This window comes from Protomyctophum bolini (assembly GCF_963924005.1).
Source record: "Protomyctophum bolini genome assembly, chromosome: 21".
NCBI classification, from domain to species: domain Eukaryota; kingdom Metazoa; phylum Chordata; class Actinopteri; order Myctophiformes; family Myctophidae; genus Protomyctophum; species Protomyctophum bolini.
In genome coordinates, this window is record NC_137882.1 from 12919287 (window position 1) to 12934058 (window position 14772).

General features: G+C 42.9%; 2 protein-coding genes across 2 annotated transcripts in view; one reads left to right on the forward strand and one right to left on the reverse strand.

Annotated features, from left to right (window-relative positions):
• The window catches only part of acad11 (acyl-CoA dehydrogenase family, member 11), a 34629-nt gene that overhangs the window by 11107 nt on the left and 8750 nt on the right, over positions 1–14772 (reverse strand). The window contains exon 13 of the mRNA XM_080794223.1: positions 13522–13620. Coding sequence (XP_080650349.1) covers positions 13522–13620 — 99 coding nt within the window. The remainder of the gene's footprint in view (positions 1–13521; positions 13621–14772) is intronic.
• ackr4b (atypical chemokine receptor 4b) lies at positions 1396–6267 on the forward strand. The gene is made up of 2 exons (XM_080794225.1): positions 1396–1662; positions 4614–6267. Exon 2 carries the CDS (start codon positions 4624–4626, stop codon positions 5737–5739), a length of 1116 nt encoding a protein of 371 aa, XP_080650351.1. The 5' UTR covers positions 1396–1662; positions 4614–4623; the 3' UTR covers positions 5740–6267.

Here is a 14772-nt window from a genome sequence, read left to right on the forward strand (position 1 = left end):
AGCATACTGTAAAAGGGCAAAGGAATTACATTTAAAGTATCCCAAGTTAGTGTTCCTGAAACCCTTACTGAGCACGCAACCAGTCAAGCTCATGACATTACAAAGCACTACTACAAGACCATAAATTATAGCTAATAAGACAAAGATGGCTGCTCAATGCTCCTTAGGATGGGTCGAATGCAAAGGACACATTTCCCCAAAGGGACAATAACGTACAGTATATCGTTGCTGTCGGGCAGAAACCTCCATATTTTAATGTTTTTTCCCCAAATTAACGCCCCTACTTGGACATGAGGTTTTCACCCCACAGAGCCGATATCAAATTAAATCAAGATGATCCATTTGTGGTGTAAATTACACAATCTTCGATTCATGCATTTATCAGACACTCTTACAAAGTGCGAGTCGGAATAAACTTCCAATAACTCAAGTCAGTCAATACCAGATTAAGCAGTTTGTGTAATTGTGATTAAAAAAAGTATGTGCTGGGCAATATGGACAAAAATAAATAAATATCACTATATATTTGACCCGATACCTTTATATCGATATATTGTGACTGTTCTAAAAAAAACTGCTCATCGTATCACAGCCCGTTAGGGCATGGCAAGCTGGAAGCACCAGGATGTTATCCTCAACTTTTGGCAGATTGTATCTTGGCACATCAAGTCTTTCCCTGTACGTACAGTAAGGTCTTTGTGCATTAGAGCGGAACCGGAGCATTGCTGCAACTTGTAGAATACAAGAGCAACAGGACGTCAGTGCCATCACACTTGACGACTTGTGTGTATCTCTTGGCGAGGTGGATGGCATGTAAGCACTATCCTTTCATCACTCATCAAATCGACAAGGCTCCCCACAAAGTCCATCCAGATGGTTTCGGTTTCCTCCTCTGCATCTTCAAAACCGCTGGCCAGGATTATCGATCTGTTCCTCAGTGAGTTGACAGGGTGCTGAGGTGAGTTATGTAACTGCAAACAAAATCAGAAAGTGCAGCCTTGTTGCCACTGCTTGTCAAGTACCTCCTGGAATGTGGTACTGTTGTGTTGTGTTATTATGTGCTCTGAGATCACATGCTGGTCCTGCACCTCCAAATGAGGCAGGGTTGTGTTGTTTTAAAACATTTGACATACTTGGTTTCTGCCCGACAGCAGAGATATACAATACTACTAGCATCTACCTGACTGACACTACTAGCAGTAAACGACATGCCTAGCATCTATCTAAAGAACATTAAGCACCCGTCTATAAAATAGTTCAACTTGCATACAGTATGTAGAGCCATATGTGGCAGCCGATAGGTCTGCCAGTGAAAACGTCTACACTTTACTTTGAAAAGCTGAATGACTGAGGATATATACTGTACATTCTGCATTCTAACACAGTATACCAGCACAGATAAAGTGCATGACTCACTGAAGGAGGAGTGTCATTGCCTTGTGTTGTGCTGTCTAGAATACGCACACAGTGACACACACACTCAACCCCCCCCCCCCCCCCCCCAAACACACCCACCCACACAGAGGTGTTCCCTCGAAGCGTGGGTTGGACAGAGCTATTAAAGACTTTTTAGACATCTCCATTCCATACAACGGTGGCAAACAGGACTTTCAGGACCAATTTCATCTGAGAACAACCAACCCAAACGGAATCAAACAGAGGGTAAGTGACAGTCTACTATGTCACCATTGTATGTACATTTATATATGTGTTGTAGGTGAAGCTGAATTCTACAGATTACACAGAATACAGCAGTGGAGGTGAACTAAATAAGCTTTGGTTTTGGATTGGACTTTTGTTGTGTTTCCATAACATCTTTCTGTACCATGACATTACCTTTTGGAAGGCAAAAGTCAAAGTCCTGTTCCAAAGACTTTATTACTTTACTACTGCATATACTGTAGCTGATGTAATGGTGATACAAATAGCATGGTGACATTTGGATTAATATTGCTGAGGCAAAGATTGAAAGAAAATAAAAAAGGGAATTTCGTAATATTTGAATTAATATTGCCCACAGTAATTTATGCTTGAAGAATCCTGAGAGTAAATTAAACATGAGTGTAATACTTTCCCCTTACAGTTTTAGACTGCTTGTCAAATGAACACATGATGTTACTGTTTTCTTTTCTTTTTTTCTCTGTGTATTCATGACAGCTGTGGCAGGATGGATACTTCACATACTTCTGAATATCCGTTTAGCAACATCTGTTTCACTAAGGGTCCCTCCTCCCTGCTGACAAATATTGACATATTACATAACAAACCTCAAAGCTATTCGTAATATGAGGCTACAAATCTGGAGATGTCCCACCTGCCAAAGCCGACATACCACACTAACATTGAAGCACACAATATGATCAAAACCTCACCTACATTTTAACTCGATCAGCTATGATGCCATCTGCATCACTCACTTATGTTATGGGTCTCTCTGTTAGAAAGCTTTGCAGACTTCCCTAAACTCAAGCTGTTACTGAGCTACCTTGCAAAAATAATCTCATATCTACAAAGACAACTCTAAGGTCATCCTATTCATTTACACTGAAGTGGGGACAAGGGCTTTGATTAGGAATGCTGGTTTGAAGAAGTGATACTACTGTGTGCAGCCTGCATACGTAGTTCCCAGCATGACCTGCAACAGGAGAATGCTAACAACACGATAAGCCTGATGATAAGTGGTCATCTCCCTCAGTTCAGCAGCAGGGGCATCTGGGCATGCATGTCTTGTTCACAGATAACATTCACAGCTTCGCAATCATGAAGCCATCTAGCTGATAATCCCTGGCTGGTAGAGATATATATGCCCACAATTGGGAAACTAGGGTAAAAGTGGTTAAGAGAAAATTAAGGTCAAGTGCTAGAGTCTAGACAGTGCTAGAATGTAAGCAGAATGTTTCGGATATTCTTTGGCCAATATTGTTTTCAGTGTGTTAACCCAGGGAATTCAGCCAGGGTGGATGCACTAGCCGGCACACAATCCTAACAGACAGTCTGTTAGACAAAGCATGCGAGAGAGATTCCACTGAAAGGATCCGTTTTTATTTACTGCATTCGGAGCGCTTTGTTTGTTTTTTTCTCCTCGTCCCCCCCTCGTCCCAAATGACAGGATACGTGCGGTTCCCAAGCCCACGCTTTCTTTGACTCATCCACAGATCTCTGCATGTACTATGCAAAATAAGTCAGGCTCTCATGCTGGGTTCACACTAATGGCAACATAGCAGCAGCAGGCTACACATTTTCAACGAAAGACAGCAACATGAAGCTACAGACTGATGATGCCTGACACTATAGTTGCTGCGTGACAGGCAAGATGACACAATGCACATCGAAGTTGAGCTGACTTCAACTTATTTTCAGCGCTCCAAAATGACGCAGTGACGCGTCAATCAATCTATGTTTTTGTTTCAACACTTCCACTCCCTGTCTCTCTCCCCATAGTCTGCTCTTCCGCAAAAACGGAAGAAAATAATTATTCTTGCCGAAGTTGCCGTTCACCGGTACTCTGAGCTGTTTGAGCCGAACCTTTTGATGTACGCAGTGTGGCTTGAGTAACACTTCAGCAGCAACTAGTCAGCAATGTCGCTTTTGTCACCGCCAGTGTGAACACAACAACAGATGCCTCAGATACTATAGTGAATCAGTATGAATATGGATGGATGGGCAGGGTGTACACTGCAATGAACTTTCAGATCAGTGCTTTCCGGGCTCCAAACCAGGCCCCTTTCTGTGTAACCTAGCAGACTCTAATGTTGTCGCTGTTGGGTGGAAACCTTGCATCTAATCTTTTTATATTGCTTTATTTCCATAAATGTATGCCCTAGTTTATACTTTGTCACATGGCAGTAGCAGAAATAAGGTGTCGCATGATGAACTTGCACATCAGTTATTTTCACTGTACATTTTTTAAATACAGTTTCACCTACAGTATAATGGCATGCCCCACATAGGGACACCGGGTTGAAAGTTAAAGTTTTGCTTGTTTTGCGATGTCTCAGTATTTTATACATACAGTATTGAACAGTATTGAACAACAACAAGTATTAACTTGTGACTACTACAAACTACACTGGATCCTTTGGAACACAGGCTCTTTTGTCCATTTCCTGAAATGTGAAGGTGCAGCGACAGCCTGGCGTATTTTCCGGAAGTGCGTTATTTGTCTATGGGACCCGGAAACTACTGGCGATAGCAGGCGAAGTGGGCGGAGGAACGGCATTCAAAAACATGAAAATATTATATCTTTTGGACGACATCTTCCGGGATAGCCAATAGAATTCATGTGTTGATTTGTTAACCTTCCACGCGGAACCATTTATGGTACTCATTTTACATGCACTTCAAAGCGAGAACATACGGTAATGACAGCAGGAATGCCCACTAGGAGATTTTTAGAGCCCAGAGTCACCGCCGTTCGCCTGCTGGCCGCTATTAAAGCGTAGGGTAACGGTTTTGGACATAGCCTACAAGGTTTCCACTCGACAGCGACGATATGTAGCACGGTTAACTAGACTACAGTAATCAAGTTGTTATATTTACAACATTAAAAGAAAACTTAAAACCTAGCAGGAAACCTCCGTTAAATCCTGCACCTCTCTCTTCTCTCCCCTCAGCGTAGCAAACATGGACGAGCACCACGATGTCGACGACTACGGGGACTCGGGCAACGACAGCTACGACTACAGCGACTACCACACCGTGTGCGACAAGGAGGCGGTGCGCTCCTTCGCCGGCCTCTTCCTCCCGGCGATCTACGCCCTGGTGCTGGTGGTGGGCCTCGCCGGCAACGCCCTGGTGGTGGTGGTGTACGCGGCGCCGCGGCGGAGGCGCACGCTGACGGACGTGTGCATCCTCAACCTGGCCGTGTCCGACCTGCTGCTGCTGCTCACGCTGCCCTTCTGGGCGGCCGACGCCGTGCACGGCTGGAGGCTGGGCGAGGCGGCCTGCAAGGTCGCCACCTTCCTGTACGGGACCAACTTCGGCTGCGGCATGTTCCTGCTGGCGTGCATCAGCGTGGACCGCTACCGCGCCTTGGCCTGTCACGCCGCCGGTCGCAGCGGGACGGGCCAGCAGGCCCGGAGGCGGTGGCTGCTGGTGTGCGTCGCGATATGGGCGGCGGCCGGCTTCTTGGCCCTGCCCGACCTCGTCTTCTCCAAAGTGACGCACACGTCCCACAGGATGGCCTGCATGGCCATCTACCCTCCCAGCATGGCCCGGCCCGCCAAGGCCACCCTGGAGCTGCTGGAGGTGACCTTGAGCTTCCTGTTGCCCTTCCTGGTCATGGTGGCGTGCTACTCCTGGGTGGGGCGGGCGTTGAGCCGCGCCGCCGGCGTGCAGAGGGACAGGAAGTGGCGCGCCCTGCGCGTCCTGCTGGCCATGGTGGCCGTGTTCCTGCTCACCCAGCTGCCCTACAACGTGGTGAAGCTGTGCCGAGCGCTGGACGTCATCTACGCACTGGTGACCGACTGTGACCTCAGCAAGGGTCTGGACCGGGCCCTCCAGGTGACAGAGAGCCTGGCGCTGACGCACGCCTGCATCAACCCCATCCTCTACGCCTTCGTAGGGTCCTCGTTCAGGGGTCACGTGCTCAGGACTGCCAAGTGCATTGGGCAGCGGCTTGGGAGACACCCGCAGCGCATCGACCAGGAGCCGGCGGTGGAAATCGCACTCAACACGAACACTCGCACGCACTCGCAGTCCGCCTCGGAAGACAATGACACGAGCACTTTAACAATCTAAAGACTTCTGAAGAAAGAAAACAAAAAACATTTGATGCACCTCATGCACCTTTTTGTAAATATATCAACAAACTTTTTATATATAATGTGTGTGGTAGTCTTTAACTTGAGTTATTGTGTTATTAACTAAATAGACTAAATTCGACCATTTTATTATATTATAACATATTATATTATGTTATGGACAATATGTAAAATAAAGGCCAGGATGTCCTTTGACACAACAGCCATCCGTCATATTAACTCAAACGTCAGATACCCAGAGAATGAATTATTCAGCGTCAACTTCTCGTCGACTAAATACAGAGTTGCAGTGCATAGCCTGTTCTATGATGCCAGATAATCAGCTGCATTGTGTTTGGTGTGAGGGTGGCTAGAGGTTTGTATCTCTGGAAATATAGATATTGAACCAATGATAACAATTAAGAAAAACTTGGGACTAAATAACTACTACTGGACCCATTGGATATTTTGGTATTGGTTATTTTGTCCAGGTCCTGAAATGAAACAGTTTTGGACATGCAAGGTTTCCACTCGACAGCGATGATAAGTAGCGTGGTTAACTAGACTACAGTAATCAAGTTGTTTATTTTCCTCCACTTAGTAATATGCTTAAATTCGGCGGGTCCTCTCGTCTAATCTGAGGTCATAGTAGTCGGATTGGGTCGTTTTTGCTCCCCGGGAGGGGGAGGCTCACGCGCTCAGTAAAGGGGATTAGTTTAGTTCCTCACTAATCCCCAGTGAAAACAAAAGCAAATGAGCAACTGAAGGGCAAAAGGGGTACTCTCCGGAGTGCATATTTCTGTCAGTCTGGGCAGCCTACCTAAGGTTGTGCAGCCGTCAGGCCCCGAGAAAGTTGGGGGGGGAAATAGCATTTCTACAACATATAGTTCACATTTTAGCATTTGTGGCACCACTTATGGGCAGAGGTCCAAAAGTGATTAAAAAATAATAATAATATATATAATAATATATATTATATATATACAGTATATTTAGATTTTTATTATTGTGAGAACGATGGCTTCCATCTTCGCATTGCAAATTTTCAGAAATAGAAAGCCTGCCGTTTCTATTAGCTTGGATTCTCCATCGATGATGTCACTGGTGGACGGGTTTCTGAACTGCCCACAGCCCTCCTATGAGACACAGACTGAGTAATGTTTTTTTGCTATTTTATCATGAGTGAGGACCAATTATATGAAGATAGGTTGAAAAGTGGTGAAGTGGTCCTTTAAGTAATTGAAAAAACACGACCCGCTCACGCATTAGAAAGGTCAATATCATTATTTCAGTCACCACTCTTGAATCCAACATGAATAAATCAAGCAACTTAAAAACTGCTCACAAAAGCTTGAGTAGATGTTGCTTTTGTCTCTGTTGTGTAGAGGCTCCTCAATATGTGATTCAGATTGGGTGGTTTATCGGTTGTGTGTGTTGTGTTCATGCTTTTTTGCATGTTATTTTTTAAATAGGCCCCTCACGGTCCAAGTTAACGGTTTGCGAGATTAGCTCCTCACACACACACACACACACACACAGACAGACCGGGGGGATAAAACAATCTTGGTACCCGGCCTTTTAGCCTGGCGGAAATAACCAGTGAATACCAAATCTAGGCCTAAAAAGCAGTGTGTGTGGCTACAGTCCAGAAGTTAAACAGTGCTTCATTCAGGGCTGTTTACACTGCTGGCAGCCAGAGACAGACATGGGTCAGCTCTAATGGGACTAAATCCCCACAGACCACACTCCACCACAGACATCTCATAATGTCATAATGGCTTCCTCCATTATTTGTTGTCCTTGTTTTATCTCCCTTACAGCACCTGTAAGTCCTCCTACAGTATGTGCTCCGTTGTGGCTCGCAGGCCGATTTGTATTATGCACGGCACAACTAGGTGTGTGATGGATGCACTCCAAGGATTCAAACAAAAGGTTTAGCCGGGTTCCATTCTCAACCGTCTCTTTAGACACCTCTGAGACTTGTGTGACTGCGTTTCTACTTTCTATGCAAAAGGAAACACGTTATAAGCCTGAGAGTACTGAAAATGGGTGAATAAACGAGGGCATGTTACTCAATCCCAGGGCAAGGCAAACCAGACAGGCTAGATCTGGTCGTGTGTCCCAAAACAGTCCTATTCACACTGGACTACTCACACTGGAATAGACTGCACTCAAACTCTGCATTTCCAATTATGTATTATGCTTAATTTATACTTGCTCGCCAGTGTTTTGCAGAGTGAAAATAGCAGCTCAGGCTTTAGATGCACATTAAGGATCAGTGGGAGACTCAACCTGGTCTAGACGTGCTGCTAAAGGCATTGCCGTATGTATCTCAAAGTCACAAAAAAGTTTGACACTTAACTCTGCCTTAATTGAGATCAGATGAGGCTTGGTCAGCTTAACAAGCTTCACATACCGTAGAACCAACACCACGATGAATAGACAGTATATCTACATGTACTGATAATAGCCAACATGTGCAGGGACATATGTCCGCATGCACATTGACTACAAGTGACTACAGCTGGAACATAACAGACAGTACTGTAGGTCTGGGAAAAATTTGAATAAACAACCACGCCCCAGGGAAAGAACATTACAACATGGAAACCTTCCGTAACTCTGCAGGGTTGCATACAGCCTACTACTACAGCTTGATTTACACTTCTGCGTACGATGGTTCTGCGTGCCGGAAAAAGCAGATTATATAAGCTTTTGTGTCAAGCTTGTAAACCTGCCATTCACGGAGCATAAATCAGCCATACCTCTATTAAGTAACCTTTACAAGACAAAGTGAGAAAACAGGAGTCGCCCGCCTCTCCTGAAAAAAATATTTTATGGTCGGTATACACATTTTGATCAATCAGGAGATATAACTTGCACAGAATACAGACTAAACTGTGAAAATGGAAGTGATGGCACTAAGAAATGAGCAATGAATTAAAGAGCTGGAGAAACAGAGGGAGACCCCTGTTACTGAATATACACTATAACAATGATGGAGAATATAGTCAGTGCTTTAACCTTTTAACAAATTATTTTTGTTTTAACCAAAATATCACTTACCATACCTTTAATATTGTACTAGTCACATAGTTTCTGTCTTATAACTGTATCCTTTTTACCTGTATATCTTTGACAACTTAATAAATATTATCATTATTTAGTAGAATACACCAACCTCACTACACATTCCTCAGACATGCAAAAATACCTGGCAATAAATACAATACCTACTGTATTCATGGTTGATACTGTATACGTATCCTTTCTCATATTCATTGTTGGCAGTCTGCACACTATCAGTTCATGACTCTCTTACAGAGTCTTACACTTAACTGGGTAGTACCTCTCCTGTGTTTCACTCTGCTGTTGCTGCTATGATTGTCCTCTGTGTATCAATAGAGGTTGATCTAATTTTATTGTATGAATGCCGCCTGTGTGCAGTATAATTAAAACCACAACAACCTAAGACGGGAACTGCCAGGCAATTGGAGTAATCAAATACCGTAAATGACAAAAAAAAAACTATTTCTTTCACCCTCTGTTTCTCATATTCAGTGGAACAGATACTGTTCCACATAAACTGAATCTGACTGATACATGCCAGTGCTAGACCGATGGAAACTATGTACAGTACAACCACAACACAACTGTATCCTTGGATTTAGTTTCCAAAGAAACCAAAAGGTTGATTACATAGCTCAACAATCATGTCGTTTTACTTCCGTCTTTAGAGATGGGTAATTGAGCACTGAGCAGGGCTAGGAGTCAGGACAGAGTGACTCACAATGCAGTGAGTCCAGGGTACACTCCTTTGAATGGTGTGCTCACTGTGCTGGATGAGCCAGTAGTCACTTAAGGTCAGTGGTTCTCAAACTATTTAATTTCAAGGACTGCCAGTTTGGTATGCATGATTAGGCCACAGGCACACACAACTCCCAAATGGAACCAAATGGACCCGTAAGGGGCCATTTCGTCACTCTCTGACTTAATATATCTAATAATTGGGGGGGGGTAATGGGGGGTCCTCCTCGGACCCCACTTTTTAGAACCAGACACAGACAATAACAATGAAACACAACTGTATACACACTAACTTATATTGCATTTGACACTACTGTAGGCATAAGCATAGATACTGACTATGTCACTTAACATAGAGGATATCAATTTGACTTTGAAAGTATGGTAACATAATAAAACTTTATGAATTTTATGATATGGCGTCATGCATACTCCTTCAAATGCACTGTTGCTGTGTGTCTATTCGATGCATTACTTTTATTTACTTATTTTTGAGGGGCTCCTATGCCCAGCTTTGTGTGTTTGTGTGAATCATAGCGATGATTTGATTAGCTGATCACCCCATAGCGATGATTTGATTGGCTGAGCAAAGTACTGTACATATTGAGGATAAAAAGTGAGCACAGAAAACATACGCTTAACATAATACTAGACTGACTGGAAGATTTGGTGGGACTTTCTGGCACAGTATTAAACTCGTTTGAATCCTACTTAAAGTACAGAGATTACTTTGTGTCTAAAGGTTAATTATTCAACATGCTGCCACTGGCTTATGTTACCATAAGTATTCAGACAAATACATTTACATAACCATAATTGTTATGTAATCACAATATTCAAATACAAGCACTGAGTAAGTGCATTGAACAAATGCAAACCATTGGATCTGCCAATTTCTTCTTCAATTAATTAAACAAAATTGTTAATAGTTTTTGGAGCAAAGGACGAACGATTAAAAGTCAGTAGTCAAGCGAGTATTTGGATATCAAACACGCTCACAGACAAACATTAGACTTATCACTCCACAAATGAACAGTGAAGAAGGAAAGACTGCTTTCATATTCTATGCCCCAGACAAATGGAGCAAACTCCAGGACTCTGAAACTGGATCAATTGGTCTAACATTATTTAGTTTTTTTGTGATCTTGTTGTACTCAGGGCGTCCTTGAAAAAGAGAGCTTGCTCTCAATGGTCTTCCCTGAATAAAGGTCAATGAAAGCGCACAGCTTCAATGAATCGGTAATGTAAAAAGCCACTAGCCAAGTCAAACATAGATATTAAAAAATATATAGATGCATCATTGGTCGCTGCAGTTCGTTGGAGCGACCGGTCTGCAACGGGAGGAGGAAGTCAAGCGGAATCTTGAAGGCACGTGCCTCGGCTCTGATTGGCCAACCGTTCTTCCGTTTTGCTTCTGCTATAATGCTTCGCAAGGAGTCTCGGGAAAGCTTGCCAAGGCAATCACACATCGCCATTGCCTCCCGTTGCCTCCATGTTGCCTTCCGTTGAGATACAGACTGCCCAGAGCCGGTATAGGCGTCTACCTTTATATGTCTATGAAGCCAGGGGGGCTCACCCCTGAATTCCAACCTTAAGACACTTACAAAGTCAGTCTTTCTAAGAATTTAGGATTAAAGGACTTGTGTCTCTGCAGTATTTGAAAAACGTGCATTCCATACATTTATCTTCAGTGCTGCAGTAGTTCAGGACTGCTGTAACACGTGTCTTTAAACAGTCTCCTTATAAACAGCTGCAGTTAATTCAGAACAAAATTACCTCTCAGATCACCTGGGACAGGTCAACTTTATGCCCCCAAACTCCAACTGTGGAGACACAGCGTTCAGTTCAATTGTTATGCTACACTATAACTTCATTATTGTATGTTTATATTTTAGTTTTTAGGTTATTAAAATGTCATTTTAATTCAAATTCAAATGACTTTTTATGGTGTTTCTTTTGCACTTTGTCTTAATGCGCTTAATGTTTTCCATTTTGTGTAAAGCACTTTGAATTGCTTCGAAACGTGTTCTACAAAATGTACTTGCCTGGCCTTGCTATTCAAACATTACATAGCAACAACTGTTTCCAGCAAATTGAAAAGAACACAAACAATTGGCAGAGAAGGGCTCTTTCACGATGTGTGACCAATGAAAAACCAAAACAAACACTTGTTTGTCTGGTGGACATATTGAGTGCAGGGCACAGGGTGGAGAAGAAAATGCATTTCTCACTTTCAGTACCCATTGATTAGGTCCGGCAGGGATCGTAAATGAAATCAACATTTGGCAGTTGCAAGCTTAGGGAAGATTAAAGCATGCTGTGGTTTAAAAAAGTGCAACAAAGCACTGATGAAGTGGAAAGAAAAAAATGAAAAGCTAAATAAGCTTTAAAGTTTCCATCAATCCCTTTTTCTTTTGTTGTAAATTTTAGATTCTGCGCAAAAATCCCTGAATGGAAACACTTCAAAAAATTCATATTCATATTTTCGAAATGTTTTATGGAAATCCAGTTAGTGGCCAAGGAGGGCCACAAGAGATAAAACACAACAATCTTAGTGCACCAATTAATCAATCAATCAAGTTACTTAATTAAATCCAATTTGGCAAGATTCAAATGCAGCCTAAACAGTAAAGCTGATGAATGAGTAATAATAAGTACTGGACGGGTAATTTCTTTATAAACTATGTCTGAACGTGGGATCCAGTGGACAATGACATCACAGCTTGATGACCTAGATTTTGCGGACGACATCGCTCTGCTCTCACATACTCAAAAGCAGATGCAAGAGAAGATAAGAGTGCTGGCAGACACCTCATCACAAAAGTCCTCAAGGTCAACACAACACACAGAGATCCAGTGACACTAGAGGGAACAGCACTTGAGGAAGTAAAAGCCTTCACATACTTAGGCAGTGTCATAGACAGTCAGGGCGGCACGGATGCAGACGTCAGAGCCAGAATCGGCAAGGCAAGAGGCGCATTCATCCAACTCAAGACCATTTGGAGCTCCAAACAAATCAGCCAGCGGACAAAGCTCAGACTCTTCAGCTCAAACGTCAAGCCAGTACTATTGTACGGATCAGAGACGTGGAGGACAACAAAGGCAACAACAATGAAGGTGCAAACTTTCATTAACAGCTGCCTGAGGAGAATTCTGAGCATCCGCTGGCCAGACACCATCAGCAATAACGACCTCTGGCAGAGAGCGAGGCTACCACCAGTGGAAGAGGAGATTAAGAGAAGAAGGTGGGGATGGATAGGCCACACACTCCGGAAGCCCAATACCAGCATCACAAGACAAGCCCTTACATGGAACCCACAAGGCAAAAGAAAGAGAGGGAGGTCGAAGAACACCTGGCGCAGGGACCTTGAGACTGACATCAAACAGTGTGGACTGACATAAAAACAGCTGGAAAAGAAGGCCCAGGATAGAGGACTCTGGCGAACTGTAGTCAACGGCCTATGCTCCATAAAAAGGAGCGATAGGCACAAGTAAGTAAGAACGTGTGTCACCACTCAGAGAGTTATTCAGAGAGGCCCTTGTAAACATTAAAACCTTCTACAGAGGGAATTCCCCCCCCCAAATTAATAAATCAAAGAATGTTTGTTTATTCTACAACTTTGTTAATGTCTGGCCTTCTGTTCACCATGTGAGAGGATAGACCATTTCTCTCCCTTCCTCTTTGGATACAGTATAGTATGTATACAGTATATAAATAGACTCTGTAAACACTCTAAGCACCATTTTAATGTCACCATAGAAGTATTATTTACTCTGAAGGACATTTTCAAGTAAAGGGGACCTTTTAAAGGGCAATAAATACAAGTCACAACTCTACATCAAACCGTTTCATGCCATTAGTAACTCTTTTTGGTATAAGCGGAAAAGACAGAGTCTTGCAGTCTCCTTCATGGAGCAACTGATGAAAACGTTATTCCGCAGAAACAAAAATGAATAGTTAAAATGAACCTACCACTGCTCCACCATTTCTTGCCATGGATAACATAATGGTCTTTATCCCTGCGGAGGGTACACGCCATGTTGGTGGCATCACTGGAGGCGACATCAGGCTCTGTGGAGCACAGGGTTAATCAGCCGTTAAACTAAATGAAATGTCACTTAAAAAGGACAATTTCCGAAAGACTGATGATTAAAGGCATACATTTGGATCTAACCAAATGTATTACCTACAATTAAAATAAATACAAAATAATGTTTTGTAACACTAACAAATAAGTCATGAGTACCAAAACATTACAATATGTCTCTAAATTAAAGTTCTTGATCTGTAAATGTGGACATGAAAGATTTCTCCAGCCAACCGCTTCACCTGTATATACTTTCATTTCTTAAATTATGGATTCCAGGTCAAACAAAGGACAATTTTTTTGCCCCAGCATTGGCAGACCTTATCAGTAGTACAGTATTTCCACATAATTCTATACCACTTTAAATTCCCCTACGTACAGTATAATAACGGCTCTTTATGCAACCTGCATGAAGAATGCATCCCAAGAGAAAAACAGAGGCGTTCATCTGTATTCCTTTAGTGTAATAATCCGGAGGAAAACATCCTAAATAAAACGCTAAACAATATTTGAGGTTGAATACAGTATAATTAAGGGGAGGCTCACACCCATTGTAATCACCTCTGGCAAGGACAGCTGTGTTGAATCTATCCAATGTGGGATCATGCAATCAAGGAACCAAACAGAGAAAATGACTCTCATACAGTGTATACTATGAGTCATTTTACACACTGAGAGATGACACATTTTACAGTGTAGGTGGAGTTGTTGAGAGTCAATTGCACAGCAACCATTGCAGGAATGTTGGGGAAGCAAACCGCATTATGCTGAATGGTGAATATTAGTATAATTGAACAACTGTGTGCATAACAGAGTTATGCTTGGTTTTGCGGTGGAGTGAAATGTTCAAAGTGGCCTCACAGTCGTCATCATCATCATCATCACGACATACACATTACACAACAAGACACTTGTTTTGTTTTATCACCTCATACAAGCTGATCTTATTATTATTATTATTATTATAGCGCATTTATCCAACTCTCCTTTACATGCATTGTGCATCACCCATTCACACACCGATGGCGGAGGAAACCTTGCAAGGCAACAACCTACTCATCAACTGCTAGGGGTTCAGTCTCTTGCCCAAGGACACTTGGATACTAACTCTGGGGGAGCCCGGGCCGGGATCAAAC